The sequence below is a fragment of the Macrotis lagotis genome, chromosome 1 (assembly GCF_037893015.1).
Source record: "Macrotis lagotis isolate mMagLag1 chromosome 1, bilby.v1.9.chrom.fasta, whole genome shotgun sequence".
Taxonomy (NCBI): domain Eukaryota; kingdom Metazoa; phylum Chordata; class Mammalia; order Peramelemorphia; family Peramelidae; genus Macrotis; species Macrotis lagotis.
In genome coordinates, this window is record NC_133658.1 from 767,696,288 (window position 1) to 767,714,811 (window position 18,524).

At 38.5% G+C, this 18,524-nt stretch overlaps 2 protein-coding genes and 1 non-coding gene across 5 annotated transcripts in view; all 3 read right to left on the minus strand.

Annotated features, from left to right (window-relative positions):
- MAML2 (mastermind like transcriptional coactivator 2) overlaps positions 1-9,862 on the minus strand; it is a 423,011-nt gene extending 413,149 nt beyond the window's left edge. The window contains exon 1 of the mRNA XM_074216528.1: positions 7,767-9,862. Coding sequence (XP_074072629.1) covers positions 7,767-8,300 — 534 coding nt within the window. The 5' untranslated portion in view covers positions 8,301-9,862. The remainder of the gene's footprint in view (positions 1-7,766) is intronic.
- Positions 9,863-11,425: 1,563 nt separating this feature from the next.
- On the minus strand, positions 11,426-11,532 carry LOC141510508 (U6 spliceosomal RNA). The gene has a single exon (XR_012474986.1). It is a non-coding gene; the product is annotated as a U6 spliceosomal RNA (small nuclear RNA).
- A 121-nt stretch (positions 11,533-11,653) lies between these two features.
- The window catches only part of CCDC82 (coiled-coil domain containing 82), a 71,164-nt gene continuing 64,293 nt past the window's right edge, over positions 11,654-18,524 (minus strand). For all 3 annotated transcript variants that reach the window (XM_074216531.1, XM_074216529.1, XM_074216530.1), the window contains one exon: positions 11,654-15,809. In XM_074216531.1, coding sequence (XP_074072632.1) covers positions 15,744-15,809 — 66 coding nt within the window. In that variant the 3' untranslated portion in view covers positions 11,654-15,743. The remainder of the gene's footprint in view (positions 15,810-18,524) is intronic.

The following is an 18,524-nucleotide window of genomic DNA, read 5'->3' on the forward strand; positions in this document are numbered from 1 at the left end:
ATGCTTTCACAGAAGCCAAGAGACATCATGTAATAGTAAACAGAGGTCTAGTCTTAGAGTCAGAAGGAATCTCCCCTCTGACACATACTGGCTTTGTGACTCTGGGCAGTTTTGTCACTTAACCTCTCAGGGGCCCCAGGAAACTCTCTAAGATTTTAAGTTACAAAATAATTGCTATCCACATTGGTAGAAAGAGCTTCTTCATGGGCCATTCTCTACAGCAGTAAAAGTTTGGGTCCAGACCAAAAATTGAACAAATGCCCTCCAAACCCAAAAATCATTCTCTGAGGTGGATAGAAAATATTATCCCCATTTTATAGGTGAGAAAACTGTTGTTTAGAAAGGATAAATACATTGTTCAAAGTCATGCAGCTATTATGTTGTCAAATATGAATTAGAACTGAGGTATTTTTAATGCTTATTATATTAGACTATATTGCTTTTCTCTCTTTATCAAATGGATGATGATCAAACTCCACTAGGAATCCTGTTCAGAGACCTTCTATAGCTGCCTCTTTCCTATGATATTAAATCACAGAATATAAGACTTGGAGGGAAATCACTGGACACCACACACAAACATGATTGTCACCCAATTCTGCTAAAAAGTTTAATTTCAATCTCCAGTAACATGAAACCCCCATTCTATTTGGGGGAAGTTCCAATTATTAGGTAGATTTTCTTTAGCTGAATTTCAATCTGCCACTTTGTACTACTTCACTCTTCTGGAGTCAAGTAGGAAAAACAAACAAACAAACAAAAATCCTCCCTAACTCCTTTTCCACAAGTCAGCCCTCTAAATGCTTAAAGACATCATATTTCACTCTGTCTTGTTCTTTTCCAGATAGAAACATTCACAATTCTTTCAACTGATCTTTGAATGATAAGAGTTTCCAGTCCTCTGATCATCTTGCTTACCCCTCCTTTGGCATACCAACTTGTTAATATGTCTTGTAAAATGTGGCAGTTAGAAATCTTAATTTCTCTATCTAGACTTCAAGGTCTTCTTTAGACTATCTTCATATCAAATCTCAAAAATTACCTTTTGTTACCCCCTAATTCACAATCTCAGTCCCAGTCAACCCTATATCTCATAAACATATGAGAGTTATTCTCATTTTTATGCCTTTGCTCAAGTTTCCCCTTAATCCTCTTATTCTTTTCATTTTTCCCCATATCCAAATTCTACCCATCCTTCAAGACAGATCTAGAATTCATTACTTTCTTCATTCACGTATTCATTCAATAAATATTCAGTAAGGACCTATTGTGTAAAGCTCTTTATAATCAATCTAGTCAAATTTTTGAAACACATACTCAGTTTTATACTTACTGAAATGCTGACCCATGCTATTTGTTGTTGTTACATATATATTGATCCTGTCCCTTTTACTAGATTGCAAATTTCTTTAGAACATGAAATTCCTTAGGTTTCTTCTGTAGCCCCCACTTAATTTAGCACAGGACTGAGACCAAATTCTAAATTAAAATTAAAATAGTAAGCCTGTATCATATACAATGTGCTTAACTTAAAATAGATAGGGAACGTGACCTGCTTATAAATAAGCATGTCACAAGGTGGACTATATGAGAGCAAAGGAGCTGAGACAAAGCTCACCAGGAACATTTGAGGGGAAACCCATTAGCAATTCCTTAATTCTTTGGGTTGGTTGATTGAATCAACAAAGGAGAATAGGGTTAAATTGTTAGAGTGGGGTGAGTACGATTAGAACTGAAGGTGGGGGGAGGGAATCCTGGTTATGTAGTGTCCTGATCCACTCTAACTAAAGGAGTGTAAAGCCTCTTTTACCCTGGAAAGTACTAAGAATGCTTCAACAGACAACTAGCTGGCAAAATAGCTAGACAACTGGACAGAGTCAGGAAGATCTAAGTTCAGGTCCTGCTTCACATCCTTAACTACTTTTGTGACTCTGAGCAAGTCATAGCCTCTTTCTTCCTTACTTTCCTCCCCTCTAAACTGGGGATGATAATAATGACTCCAACCTCCAGGATTGCTATAAGGATCAAATAAGATAATATTTGGAAATGGTTTAGACAGTGTCTGGCATATATAGTAGGTGCTTAACAATTACTTGTTGACAGAAATATAGATAAGCCTTATGAATTTCCATGTGTATATCACATTTGTATGTATATACATGTACAATATATGCCCTATGTATGTTTTTCGTGTATAAGCCCCCAACATATATACTTATACATCCCAAGTGTATAAATGTGTTTCCAATGAGTTTTCAATAAAAAATGCATATGAACATCAAAATATAAAAAAGAATACTTTTATAATCTTTTAAACTGTGCCTGTGCCCAGCACATGGAATGGACTTCCCTTCCAAGTTATGATTTTCTTTGAGGACAAAATGTATCTAACTAAAATGGAGCTATTTTTGTCCATTTGTATATGTCAGAACTAGGAATATTAAAAGTCCATCACTCTGTCATTTTCACCTAGTTCTAGAGTAAACGGAAAAAGCAAAGTGACTTTGAAATTAAGAATTCTATGAAAGTTGCCTAATTGTTTGGTAAAGTGGATAAAGAGTTCCTTTGAAGTCAGTAAAATGTGAGTTCAGCTCCCACTTATGATATCCCTTTTACTATACAGCTATGAACTGATCATAGCCTCTCTGAGCCAACTGTAAAAATAAGAATGATGATCCTTGTAATATCTACCTTATAGGGTTGTTACAAAGTTCAAATGAGTGTGCATGGAAAAGCATTTTTTGACTTACTATCAAGTGATATGTAAATGTCAGTCATTATTTATTTGTTGCTGTACTATTTTGTACTATATTGTACTATTTGTTGCTGTAGTAGTAATAACTAAAAAGATTCTGAAAGAGCCAACACTGTGCTAAACAAGCATGAGTTTAACCTGCAGTTTTAAGTTGTCCTTTATAAAAGTGCTTCTTCTTAATGTCTGATAAGGAAAAATACTGTTCTGGATTGGTTCCTATCTCCACTGGAACCTTTTACCTTTGTGAGATCTTTTAATTCCTAAGTAATTGAAGGAAAGGAAAGGAAGATCCCCTGCAGATAAGAATGCTCTCTGCCTAACTCCCAACAAAAAATGTCAGTTTTTTAGGAAATGTCTGCTGCATCTTAGTAATGTAAAAGCTCCTATTGGTGTCTTGGAAAAGAAATTTGTCACTCTGGCAGCTCTAGATACCCAGCCTAAGCTGGGCTGTCCCTGGACTCTGTACATGCCTCCCTGCTTGGCCTTCTTAGCAGCTCCCCTAGCTTTGAATTGTCCATTGGAAACTTGATTATCATCAAATAAAAATAACCAAGGAGCCCTGGCAATGATTTAACTTGTTTGACATTCTCAAGCTAACAATTAACGTTTTAGGCTATTGTGAACAAAATATTTAACTTTCCCAGGCCCATTTGTGTAAACGACCTTTCTAATATTCCTTAGAAGCAGTAGCTTTTGCCTATCAGGGCTGTTTGTACACACCCTTTCAGGCTCTTCAGTAAAGCCTCTGAGCTATAATATGTGCCTGTCAAAGAGCATGTTTTCTGAGACCCCAACACATTGCTAACAGCAGCCACACATTGTAACTAGGATTTACTAGGGCCTTTAAGAGCGCTTAAGTGAATTGATATCTCTCCTGATAGCCTTATCTTGACAACCCTGAATCTGAAATAGCAACAGCTGTGTTGAGAATAAAAGTTATTTTATTATTAGGCATGGACAAACTAAAAAACTTTAGTATACCAGTCAAACATTGAAGAACTCTTTTTGTAATCAAAACCAGAGCTTTATACAGGATGCTCTCACAAAGGTGAATTCTGTTGACTCTCTTAAGAAAAGAAGAGAGCAGATTTAGAGAAGTAAGACTTCAGAAATCATCAGGTTCAATCTCCTCATTTTAGGAACAAGGAAATAGAGGCACAGAAGGGTCAAGAGACCTGTTTAAGATCACACAGGTAGTAATGGATAAACCAGAATTTGAATCCAGTTCCTCTGATATCAGACACAGACACAGAACTCCCACTGTATCATGCTGACTTTCAGATTGACAATGCTAATAATTATAGACAGGGAAACCAGTGAAAAGGGGTAACTTGTGTGAAATTATAGAGCTAGTGACAGAGCAGGGACAAGAACACAGGTCTCCAAACACATGGTATGGCTGTCCTTTTCACCCACTTTATGTTGGTGATTGTTTCAAGGATGACTTAGAATCATTTATCTCTCCTAGCAAAAACCCCTACACTTAAAAAAAAGATCTACCCCAAGCAAAAGAAAAATTAACTATGGCCAACAATGGTTCCACAATGATGGACCAGAAATTATTTAATGACAGAAGCTCTGACTTAGATTCACACATAATTAATCCACAATTTAAATCATATGATTATTAATAATACCCATAGGCTCAAATCATTTTTTTCACCTTAAGAACTTCTGAAAGCAAAACCCCCATCCTGGTGTTTACTACAGAGCAGGTTCCCCTCTGAACTTATACTTGAGTTATATGTAGATTTTGGCTGAATGAAGGCTCCAGGTTGCAGTTTTCAATTTGTACAGAATTACATAGGGATTGAGGATTATGCTGTACTGTCCCTACAGCTTTATCTCTTGGAAAGGATAGAGACTAAATATCCATCTGTAGCTGAATTGTATCCCCCAGATCCCAGCCTGTCACAGAGAACATTGAGCTTTCTTTTCAGTCTCATTCACTCATTCCTTCTTATTCACAAGAAATATTTATTGAGCAACTAACTGCAAGGGGCAAAGTACCCCTAGGAAGTACTGTGGGGATTCTTTTATATTGAGGACTCTAGAATGTATTTCACTCCAGGTTAGTATCCTCATTAATGCTTTTCTCCAAAAGTTGCTCCTGAATCTTTATGACCTCATAGTTCTTAATAATTAACTACAAAAATTGAACACATCCAGGCCACATAAATCTGCATACATCTATGATGTCAATCATTTTAAGAGTTTTGACACATGTACTGAGGAGAAAAAAAGACATTTTAAACTGAGACTTTCTGAGAATAAAGGTTAGCCTAGCTTAGCTAACTACAGATTTAATTTGTCCAGTGAATCACTCCCAAATGACTTGGCCTCTCTTTGGACACAATGTTATCAGGTTAATACAGCACTTATATTCCCATATTTATATGCCATACTGAGTAATGGAGCACCAAATTTAGAAGACAAAGTCTAAATGGAATTTCCAACAACCAAAGGGGGGGAGGAATAAATCCCATGGAACATCACATTTTCTTTGAAAACCAACTACTAAGCTAAGAAAGGCTGTTTTCACTCCCTGTTCCAACCTTACCTGTCAGAAAACTCTTCCAAATTTGTGCCCAAGGGGGAACCATATTAGGAAAAGACAAAATTGATTCACTCTTAGGAAAAATAAGTAAGTATTACAGTAGGGTAAAACAGCTGAAGCAGAGCATCCTTTCTAGTGCCATATGACTATAGGGTTCCCTGGGAGCACTGATAAATCTTAGTATGCTCAGAAGCTTGTTTCCTTTTCTATTCCTAAATACTAGGAGTAAAAATATCATTTATGTTAGTCCCTACATCCAATCCCAAGTCATTTGTCCCTTACTAGTGAAAAACAAAAACCCCTTTATGATCATTTAGGAAGAAAGTTTTGGGGGAATCACTGCCAAGGTAGGAATTTTTCAGGCTTCCTAAAAAAATCCCAAAATACTTTCTCTCCCTCACCAACCTTGGCAAAGAGAGCAAAGACCAAGCTATTCTACTTTCTATTGGGATGGGTGCTTCACTCTTGATGGGTCATACATAGGCACACTGACTCGAACACGAGACAGCACACACAGCTGTATTCTGAGTAGACTTGAAGACAGATTACTAATTTAATGTAGGAGACAATCAATGCCTTTAAGCCCCCAGATGCCTGTATCACATATACATAAATACAAACTCTATTCTTTTCTTCATTGATTTAATTATTACTATTCCCAATCCTTCAACCTCTCTCAACCTCTAACTTCCATTTTTTGCTTCACATTTCATATGAATTTTTTTTCATACTCTCTTGCACAATCAAAATTTCTGTTGCCCTCTGATAGATCTTGATTCACTGGTCAGTGGTAGAGGAATAGAGAACCAAAGATTATGAAGAAAAATGAAGTCAGAAGATCTAAATATATTTATCACACATAGATCTTTCAGTAATGCCAAAATGCCAGATTTCCCCAGTAATATTTGGAGGGAGTAAAAATAGGGGTGACAGTGGGTCCCTAGAATAATTCAGGGGTTGCTTGGTCAGTAGTACCATATGATGATAATAATTAATAACAATAGTTAGCCTTTATAGAACACATACTACTTGTCAGTCGCTTTGCAAATATTTTATTTGATCCTCACAACACTTCACAACCACCCTGGGGAGAATGTGCTATTACCTATTTTATAGTTGAAGAAACTAAGGCAGATGGCGATTTGCTCAAGGTCACACCGCTAGTAAATATCTGAGGCCCAATTTGAACTCAAGTCTTCCTGACTCCAGACCTGGTGCTCTATCCAGTGTGCTACCTAGCTACCTCTTATAGCTATCATGGCTGCCATCCACGATTCCCAAACCCAAAGTACATTGTCTGGGTCATTAAACAGGTGACTTGCATCTGCCTTCTCGTCCATTCCAGTGGGCTTCCTGAATACTTTAGAGTTGGCTTGCTTGGCCATTTCCTGTGGCTGGCTTTCATTAGAATTGGCTGAGGCTGAATTGAGCTATGCTATGTGAACAGATGCAAAGCATCAGTGGCATAACATAACTGGGGATGCTGTGGGATGGGGCGCCACCTTCCATCCAAGGACCGCTGACCAGCTAGCTACATGTATCTGTAGGAAGCCATGCACACAACTAGAGGTCAGGTGACTGTGCCTGGCACCAAAAGCCAATGATTGAAAAGATCCTCCCTCTGGGACAGGGTGTGTCTGTGCAGCTGGGGAAGAATTCCAGGCCAGAAACTTAATCAGATCCTTCAAGTATGATATCCTGTCTCTGGGAGCAGCCAACAACTGGGCACTTCCTTAGAAGAAGTTGTGCAAATACACCTTTGTTCCTGTGCATACTGACACAGGCAAGTTTGTCTACTGCAGGGATAGCTGATGGGGGCTCATTTGCCCATTGCAGGAAAGAAAACAGGCAGGATCTAGACTAGAGAAAATCAAGTAACAGCCACCAAGGAACTATATCAGAATCAAACTTCCCTTCTATTTCATTTCTGGGAACTTTTTTTACTGGAAGGAATTAACTATTTACTTTGCAACTACAGGTAGTTACAGGTATCCGCAAAACTGCGATATGAGGCAGTCTGAGAAGAGTTCACAGAACTATAGTAGGGTAGAGGTGACCAATGTACACTTTAAAGCAAATGAATGGTTGGTTGGGCCTAAAAGTGTTTCAAATCCATTCTCATGGTACATGCAATAAAAAGAACCAACTGTAACAGAGGCAGAGTTGTATTAGAGGCTTGACTAGGCCTTCCTTGCCAGGTTCAGCCTGTTTGTGCATTCCATGAACTCCAAAGATGGCTAGAGAAGATGCATGGGTTCTGATTGGGAGATCATCTATATAGGTGGAGAAAACAGTGTAAATATCAGTGTACATGATGGTGATATTTCAAAACCATCAGTCTGGAGTCTTTGAAGGGAAGACTCCCCCATCAGACAACGAATGGACAAACCACAAGCTCAATGGTACCGAAGACCACCAGATTTTTGCTAGAATGAGTAGGAAAGTATTGCTTACCGCAATCAAGGCTGAGTTCCTCTGGTCCCCAGTAGCTGAAGCGGGAGGTGGCTGGGGCTGGTGCTGCTCGCCATTGATCCCGCTCCCACCAGAGTTACTGCTATTGTTGAGCAGGTGCTGTGGGTGGTGGTGGTGATGGTGGTGATAGTCTGGTGGAGGTGGTGGGGCTGGCACTGCTGCTGCTGCTGAGGTTGGAGGAGGAGGAGCGGCAGTGGGAGGAGGCGCGGCGGTGGCTGTGACATTGGCATTAGCCTTAGCATGTTTGCCACCCTTCCTTGAACCCTGACCATGCTGCACAAGACTCAGAAGCTGCAAGGTGCTCTCACGCTCTCGGTCAGAGCTCTCAGCTCGACCTCGCTCATAGCGTCCCTCGCAACTTAGGTGATGTTGGCGGCAGATGGCGATGCGGGCACGAAGACGTTCCACAATAGCGCTGTGTACTCTGGGGGCAACTGTGCCTCCTCCAAGGAGCCCTGCCCCAGGAGCCCCCCCTAACCCACCTGCTGGGGCCTGAGGGGGAGCCGTGTCCCCCATCCTATTGGCCACAATGATTGCTGCCTCTGGGATATTATGGTGGTTAACTCTGGCTAGAGCTGGAAACTTAAAGTTTTCAATAATAATGATAATACTAATACTAATTATTATAATTATAAGGACTCTGTTTTCAGTGCCACATGTATAGAGAATAAGTATTGAGAAACTAAGGGTTGAAGTAGAAGTGAAGATGTTAACAGGAGTGGAGGAATGGCCTGGTGGAAAAGGATGGGGAGGAAGTCAATTGGAAAGGTCAAGTAAGATGACAACAAACCCTAATCAACTTAGTCTGATTGCAACTGACAGCTCTGGAGAAGTTGGGTAGAGTTTTTTGTTGTTGTTTTTTTTTAATCAGGCAGTTAAGAGCCTCTGCTGCGTACTTTGGCAATGTTATAGGACACCCGGCTTAGCTATAAGGACTCAGAAGTTGTCAAGGGAAAACGAGACAGAAGAAAGGAGTTGAGGGAGAGGTTAAGCAAGACCTGAACTTCCCCCCACCCCCCCCTTACCTAATTGTTTCTTATATTTATGGGGAAATGTCAGCAAAGAAGCATAATGCAAAGCTGCCTGGCTTCATGGCTTCCCCACAGTCACTTTTTCTCATGTTTTTTGTTTAAAAAAAATGTGCCGTCTTTTGAATAGAGTTTAGAAGCCGAGGATCACAATATGCCAACAGGAACTACAGTCTTTGGGGTTTTAATTTCTTTTTTCTCTCCCTTTTCCTCTCTGAGCTCCCTAGGCTTCCTCCTTGTTTGATTACTGTCGCTGCTGCAACAGAGGTCCTCTTATTTCTTCTCCCCCCCCCAAAAAAAAAGAGGGAGACAGTTTCTCGGTGGTTCACAATGTCAATTCCTGGACTTCTAGAGCATGCTCTTTGCTTGCGCGAATCCAGTCCCTGGGAAGAGCCTCATCTCTGGTACGGTTCCCCTTTCCTTAACGAAAGCAATCTAAAGTGGCTAGGCAGGCAGATGGCTTAGCGCAGTGCTTTCCCGCTTGTGCCGCTCTTCCCCACCCGGGCTCTACCCAGACCCAGGGGCGACAGAGAACTCTTCCCAGAGTAATTTATAAACGACAGTCCAACTTACAAACTTCCAGCGTATTGCACCAAGTAACGTCCAGGCACTTTCCTCTCTCTTTTTGAACATTCCATCCCCGGCCAGTGGATCTGCGGGGTTTGGACTCGCAAGGACCAATGTGAATCTCTTGGATCGCTCCGATTTATATATGGAAAAAAAAAGTAGCTGGTATTTTCCTTTCTCTTTCTCCTCTGTTGTTGGTCGCTTTGCTGACACTCGCTCCACTGCTCGGAGTCACGGAGATACACAGGCTTTCATTGTGCTCGGATAGGAGAGAAAGAGAGAGAGTGAGACAGAGAGAGAGAGAGAGAGAGAAAGAGAGAGCCAGCAAAGCTGCAGATGGGGGGGGGGGGTGTTGAGGAGGAGAGGGAGGGGGAGGGAAAGCAGGCTTATTTGGAGACTCCCTGGTGGATGGCTGGTGCCACTGCACCAGTGAGTAATTAATTGGAGATGGGCAGAGGGGAAAGAGGAGCACAGAGGGCCTCCCAGTGGCAGAAAAAGTAAATCAGAAAGCTATTCTTGAATATTTAACTGAAAGGATTCTTGTGGGGAAAAGCTAGGGAAATTCCCCAACTTCTCTCCTACTGGCGCATCAGCTCTAAATAATGAAGAAATTCCCAATCAGGGAATGTGTTTTCCCTCCCTCTGAGGAAGTTCGTTTTCATTTTTTAAATTGCTGTAAGGTAGGCAGTACAAGTCATTGGGCAGCCGCCACATGGTGATGGTCTGGTCATCTCGATTACTGATATTCAACAGCAATTGGCGCTGAAGGTAGCAAGCCCCCTGGAGGCAGGTGCTGTGTGTGCTGAGATCGGCCTGGGGCGCAACAGAGAGAAGAAACTAGCAGGGTTTATGAGTGATCATTAACTAGGCTTATCGATAACAGTCCTTACAACTAAGAAGTAGGGCAGTGAGGTGTGGAAATGGATAGAAGAGCACATGGTCTCCAGCCTCAGACACTTATTAGCTGTGTGTTCCCAGGCAATTCGCCTACTCCATGTTTGCCTCAGTTTCCTCAACTGTACAATGAGCTGGAGAAGGGAATTGTAAAGCACTCTGGTATCTCTACCAAGAAAACCCCAAATGGGAGTCACAGATACGACTGAAAAACATTGAACTACTCATGTAAGAAATAGACTGCTCTTCTTTGTAGCCCATGAGGTTACTTGCACCCACTTAAATTCTCTCATTTTCAGTGAAATCTTCGAGTTTGTTTTGGCATATAAATGAAATTATAAATACTTGTGTGGATCCTAGGTTGTCCCTCAACAGCTTAAAATGCGTTGAAAACCCATGGCATCTTTATGATGATTTTTTCTTTTACCATTTTCTACGACTAGGTTTCTGATGTAGGTAGGCCAACACTTTCCCTGCTTTGGAGACCTGATCCTAGTCCTGGAGACCACTGGATCATCCTATGAACCTGTGTTAAAATTGAAACCTGGTCTTCCTAACTCTTACTCTGAATCTCTGTCCAATTACACTGTACTGCCTCTCCATTAGCACGTTTACAGATTATTATACTAAAGGAATTGGTGATGTAAACAGGAATGCATCAAAACTAGGATTTATTCATTTTTTTATTTAAACATTTCAATTCCTATACAGAATTGCATTTCTCAGATTTTTTTTTTTCTTCAGATTCTTGTGTGTTGGTTTGGAACTGGGTAGACATTAATTCTAATTGAAAAAAAAACCCAACTCTTTACTAACCCTTTCATTGGTACATAATTTAAAAATGTTTAAAATAAAGAAAATATTCTTTTTTTCTGTCCTGTACACTTCCCAGGTCCAGTACTCCTAAGGTCAAAAGGGCAGAACTTGCAAAAAGATTTTGTGGTTCCATGAGTGTATGGTAAGATGTTTGAGAATTGATAGTTTCATTCATACCTCAATAAGTTAACATGATGAAAAATGACATAATTAGATTTAGAAAATGTTTCTACTACCAGGCCTGGAATAATTTGGCTTTCTGGATATCAGTCAGCGGTCCAAGGGAATCAAATTCATTATTCTATAAAATTATAAGCACATTAGTGCAGTTTAGAAAGCCTTTTTTTTATCTTCACTAAATTTGTGTATCATCCTTCTGCAGGGGCCATGCTAATTTTTCTGTATCATTCCAATTTTGGTATATGTGCTACTAAAGCGAGCACTAGAAAACCTTTTTTAAAGTCAAAGATTCATAAATCATGCAATAATAAAATTTCTATTTCCTGTTCTGGGGGTATCAATGAAAGATTTATCTACTTTTTTATCTATTGAACCCACAGACATTATTTAACTTCAAGTACACATTTAATTCAATTCAACAAATATTTATTAAGCACCAACTGTGTGCAGAGCACTGTTTGAGAGCTGAGAGATACAAAGTTTAGATAAGACATGGTCCCTGCCCTCATGGGGCTTACAATCTAGTAGGGAAATAAGACACATACACGGACAACCATAATATACAAGAATACATAACAAGTGCATTAGAGCAGTGCAAAACAAAGTGCCATGTGAGGTACAAAAGGGAAGGTCATCACTGACAACAGGGATCCAGGAAAGCTTCTAGGAGAAGGTGGTGCTTGAGTTGGGCTTTCAAGGATGAGTAAGGAATTCAAAAGGCAGGGAGAACATTACAGGCATAGGGAACAGCAAAAGCGAAGGCACAGAGGCGAGAGAGCACAGGGTGTGTTAGGGGAGAAAGAGAAGTCCAGTTTGGCCAGAGCAGAACATGTGAAGGGAATTAATGGAAGATAAGGCTGGAAAGGTAGGATTATAGGATTTAGAGCTAGAGGGACCTCAGAGATCATCTAGTCCAACTTCCTCAACTTACTGAAGAAGAAACTGGATTAGGGAAATCAATGACTACAGTCATATAGGTAGTGAGTAGCATCAAGCCAAGATTGGAACTCAAGTCCCCTAACTCCAAACCCTGTGCTCTTTCCACCTCACCATGTAGAGGGGCACCAGGTTGTGGAGGGCCTTGAATACCAGGCAAAGGCATATGAAGTTTACTCAGTAGGCAATAGAAAGCTACTGAAGATATTTGAGCTGAGCAATATGACCAGACCTATGCATAAGAAGATAACTCTGGCAGAAATATAATAGCTGACAACTATAGAACACTTTAAAGCTTGCAAAGCATTTTACATACAATATCTCATTTGATCCTCACAACAACCCTGTGAGGTAGGTACTACAGGTATTACTATCCTCATTTTACAGATGAGGAAACTGAGGCTCAGAGAGGTTAAGTGATTTGCCTATGGTCACATAGTTAAGTATCAGAACCTGGATCTGAACCCAGAATCCTGACTCTTAAGTTTAACACTCTATCCATTATACCATGCTAAAGGATAGATTACAAAAGGGGAGTGTTCATGTAAATGAATTAGGGGAAATAGTAAGAAGGTCTATACTGGGTGAAGGAAACTGGAATAAAGGGAAGATGACTGTGAATGACATGGATGTCACAAGATGAACTAGAAAGAAGTCAGAGAAAAGAAACAGACAAAATAACCTAAGAATCTGAACAGAGAAGACTCAATGAACGTATGTGCCAATGTCAAAACCAGAGAAGTCAGAGGAAGGAGCAGGGTTGAGCAGGGGCAAAGTAATAAGCTGAGCACCAGACATATTGAGTTTGAAGTGCCAGTAAGGACATCTAGATTAAGATATGTTTGGAAGCAGCTAAAGCTAATGGTCTAGATTAGAACTTAGGAAAGAAGTTATGGCTGGAGACACAGTCTTGGGAATTATTTCAAATAGAAATGGTAGTTTAAGCCATGAATAGAAATGTGAGTGCCAAAGCAAAGAGTATAGACAGGATGAGAAAGAGGATGAATTCAAAAATTAAACAGAAATGTGAAAAGAGAATCAGTAACATAGAAGAGTGTAGCTAATGCTTTTTAGGGCAAACCACGCATGGGGCACCTCATGGACTAGGCTTCAACTCTCTAGCAATCCTAACTTAAGCAGGCCTCATAACTGAGCCTCATTGGTGATGAAGGGTGGGGAGAATGAGTGGCTTACAGAAACAATTTAGCACTACTATTCTCTCCTCAAACAATGCTGCCAGGCAAAAGGAGAATGTCCAACAAAAAGACTTTTTTCCTTCCTTTCCTTTTCTTCCTCTACAGCTACCACTTGTTTCCATTTACTTAATTTAGACAAACATATCCAACACTTGAAATTATAATAAAACAACCTTTGGAAAAACAATACTCTTACAGATAGTTCTCCCTTCACCCTTATTCAGAGGTCCATGAATAAATTTAACAAATTCATAAACTCTTAAGTTCTTTCAAATGCTATAGAGATGATATATCTACTATCATTAATAGTAGGTGAACTAGAACAATGCTGTGAATATTTCTATATTATCAAAATTCTTAATTTGCCTAAAGACTGCTTTTGGTACATATTATTTTTCTCCTTACCTGACTGGCACCAAGTGATTCACCTAACAGCCTATCCCTTTCCATTGGTTTTTAGTGGTTTTTCTTTTAAAATATTTTAAAAATCCTGCTCCTAAAACTTTTCCTTTTGTATTAGGTAAAACAAATACTGATAACTCTGGAATAGGAATGGGAATAACCATCTCAGGATCCTAAAAGTGCTACAGGTATCTGAGAAGCTACCCATAAGTACTTCTCAACTGCAGTCACACTGCTATTCACTATATAAAATGCCTCAGCTCACTAGACTCTTGTATTTCAAGAATGATCCAGTCTTGGCATTTTCCTGGCCTCTCTGTCTTGCCCTGGACTTTACAGAAAGGGTAGTTTCCAGAGTCGAGTCCAGTACAGTAGAGGAAGCCGATTTCTTTTTGTTTCTCCTGCTCTTCTTTGTTCCAAGTTATTTATCACATCTTCTTATACTCTACCTTCCAACTTGACCAACATGTCTCTCCCAATCTCTCCTTGCTTAAAGAGTTCCTCTTTGAACAGTTTATCCTCTTATTCCAACTCTGTGTCTGTTTCCTTCCCTAGAAAACAGCTAAGAATTATTTCCATGAGCCATCCAGAAGGATGAAGAGGTTTGCAAGTGAAATTTTAGCTATCCACACTTTTAACTATGTGCTCCACAATACTGTAATACATTGACAAATCCACTCTATTTTGTGGGATTTTTTTTAAAAAGTAGATTACTATGAGAGGAGCCATATTTAAGAAATGAACTGAAGAAACATGATAATTAAGCAATCTCTAATAGTACCCATTTTTAGACACCAAAGCCTCATTCCATTCTACTCTGTCCTTGGCACCTATGCCATGGAACATATTATTGTTGAGACCATATTATGATGTCCATCTGATACTTCCTGTATCTAAGCCACACTGGAAAAGGGCCAAGATGAACTTATGTTATACTGAAGTCCACACTATAAAACCTTGGTTTACTATAATGGGACCCAAGTACAAAAGACAAATAACTGACAAGGCCCATTTGTTTCCTCTGAATCTGTACAGTTTATTTCACCAGTCTAAACTGGATTTTTCTAGATTTGGCACAAGACAAAATATACTTTCTAAGGGTTTTTTTTGGCTAAAAATCACTTTTGACATTTTTACATCTCCACAGATTAAATAAACTTAGATATGGGAACATTTACAATTTTAAAAATATAAAATATACCTCAATCATTTATATCTAGACTTAACACTGAGCAAGCACGAAGAAAGAATATTCCAATCATGAAAGGACACTACATTAAAGTATTCCTGAGTGTGAGGATTGTGAGACACTGGAATGGACTAGTAAGAGGTCTGAAATCCCCTTCCAGGGGACATTTAAGAACACATATGACACTATCTAGGTGGCTGAGGTACAGTCCTGCAGTGATTGAATGGGTAGGAAATGAATGAAAGGTCTACTGAGATTTCTTCCAGCCCACTGATTTTAAGTCATAGCATGATTAACATTTTAGTGAAGATCATTTAATACTGCAAGATGGACAGGCAAAAAGTTTGGGAGAGGGAAGGCAATAAATACACATAAATATTTAAGACTAAATACAACTTTAAAATACAACATATCTCCATCAAACTACACTAAAATTAACAACTCATATTTACTTGACATATAGTAATCTATTACACAGTCACTGACATGATTTTGAAAATACATTGATTAGCTTTTAAAAAATTATTTAGCATACGCTTTCTATGTACCACAGATAAAATATTAAAATAAGATCACTGATTGATTTCACAAAAATTAAAATGGACCTATAATATTTAAAAACAAGAGCTTTTCCTATGAAAATCTTCAAAAATGTGCAAATATATTCAGCATGGTATGCAGAAACAAGTACTCATTGTTCTTCATGTTCACCGCAATTTTATAAAATCTTCTCCAAAGGAAGTGTTACAACTTAGTCAAACTTCTCATCATGAAAGTAATCCGCAAAATTGAGATATTCTTCAAGTTGATCATATTTCTGCACATATAACAAAAATACTGGTTATTTCACAGAGGGCAAGAACTGATTAAAGATGAATTGGGCCTTATGTGACATATAAACAAGAGTAGCATTAATTCATGTTAAAGGCAAAAAACCATTGGCATAAATATAATTCAATCAAGGATTTCTAATTTTGGGGAAAGTTTTTAAAGGGATTTTTTTTTAAAGACTGGAACCATGACTTCACCTGCTTAAGGAAATCAACGTTGAAAATTCCTTCTTTCATGAAGATCAGCAACTTATATAAAACTGAAAGTTTTTAAAAGTTACCTGGAACACTGGGAAAGCTAGGAGACTAGGTATACTGAGTTCAAAAATGATCTTAGACTCATACTAGGTGTTTGACCCTGGGCAAGTTACTTAACTGTAAAATGAGCTGGAAAAAGAAATGGCAAACCACTCCAGTATCTTTGCATTGAAAATCCCAAATGGGATCATAAAGAATCAGATATAACAAGCAACAAAAACTGGCACTGAGGGATTAAGTGACCTACTATAGCTAGTATGTGTCAGAAGCAGAACTAGAACCTTAGTATCCCTATGTCCAAATCTGATTCTCATTCCTGTGTGTCATACTACCCTCTCAAAAGGTAAATATAAAAGTGAAAATAAGTTTTTAGCTTACACTTACATGCAACATATTTTTATCCAAATATAGGATTCTAACAGAAGTCCAACTATTCAATCAACTCAAACCCTTGATTACATAATTTAGGACATACACAATATATTACAAATTACTCATAACTGTCCAGGATGCTAAATTGGCATGCCCTCCTTATTTCCTGGTTCTTATATAATCTCCCAGAGAGTTACAATATATAAGCTCCCAGAAAGTAACAATATTCTACTAAATTGCTTACAAAGTTTCAGAAATTACTTGTTCCTTCTTAGAGGAAAAACATGTTAGAATATTACATCTTTTCTTTCTCTACTTAAAGTAGGGAGCATGCTCTTTTATGATTTTTGTAACATAGTTTGATTTTCTCATGCTTTTATTATATTTTGCTATAGATTTCTCCTATTTAAATCACTGAAAATTGTGCTCTTTCATTAACAGAATAATAACAGAACATGAAAGTAAAGAAGGAATAAACAGAATGAGAGTATAGCCTATTTGGCAGGTCTTTAGAAGCATGTCCTGAGATATCCATAAATAGGATAATGTCTATTAATTTAGTAGAGTGCTGGGGCTTTTTGGGATTGGGGGTAAGGACTAAAAAAGAGACTAAAAGAAAATAGGGAAATGAAAAAATACAAATAGGAGGAGGGAATAACACGAGCATACAATTTTGCAATAGGATGGATGTGTTTGGGAGGCAAAAATTAAAGTTAGGAATGTGAGAATTCAGATAGTGGAGAATGGCAAGGACAGTAAGGGGATTGTAGCAATTACACGGAGAGGGAACAGGATCCTGAGAAGCAACATGCATGAAAAAAGTGTATGTAGTAGCATGCAGATGACCCAAAGAAAGGAATAGATATATCCTGTCAACTGCCAGGATCTGTTAAAGCTTTTAATTTAATTGCAATATGTAAGGTCCCTTGGAATTTATCTGGAGAGTTTACAGTACTTAGGTTTAAATGAAGTTATATAAGAAGTCTAGGGACAAAATATTTTTAAGTGTGAGGAAAGAAGGAGTGATGGCTGAGAATAAAATAAAGATCTTTTAGAATTAAGCCCTAGACACACATCACCTTGAGAACCCTTTAATGTCAACTGTAAAATGATATTCTCAATGTAATATGATACAGTTGTCTTTCCTTCCCCATGAATAGCCTTTCCTTTTCTAGATCCAGGAACTGAGTCACTTCTGCCGTCCTAAACCTTTGGGGCAGTTTTTCTTAAACCTACAAGGTATGCGATTGGCAAAAGATACTGTATCCAAAAAATGCTTCAGTTTCTTAAACTTCTTTAAGTTTTTAAAATTTATTGTATGCTTAAATAGTACCCTTCTAAAAAAAGTAATATAATCTCTATTGAAGCAAAGCTGAACTAGGTTAAGTTTTCAACTAGAGAAGTAAAGTAGATAAAACAATAAATAATAATAAAGGGAAATAAAGATTAGATGCTACCCAGGAAAGGTGGTGGCAGAAGTTGCTGAGTTGAGCATGGATCTCTCCTCTCTTCTCTAATATAGATGAATGATGAAGCGTAAGAAAGGGAGGAAAGAATAGAACTTGGGTCAAGAGATAAAAATAAAAGGTAAAAAGCTTAAGTAAAAAAAAAGAATGAAAATCCAAGAAATCACAATGAGAATAATGGTAAAGGAGAGCATGGTGGAAGGATAATTACCAAAGGGGAAAACCAACAACGTCATTCCCTGTGAGGACAGCCCTTCAAAAAGCAAGAAATGGATTCAGTAGTTCCTCCTTTTTTGTTCCCTTTTTCCTCTTCCCTTTGCTTACTACTACTACAGAGAGTTTGTTCTCAAAATTAATTTCCCATTATTTCCTTTCTACTAAAACATTTCCTCTAAATACCCTCAGGCATTGGACAGGTCAATGATTGTTTAAAATTTAGGGCAAATCCCTAACTAGAAACTTTACTTGGAAATCCATTTGTTATATCTTAAGTATTTGTATAACTAGATAATGATTTAAAAGATTGTCACTACATTCTCTTTTTTACAAATGTAAAATAAACATAACAGTTGTCTGACCTCACCAGAATTTGTAAGCTGCCAAGAG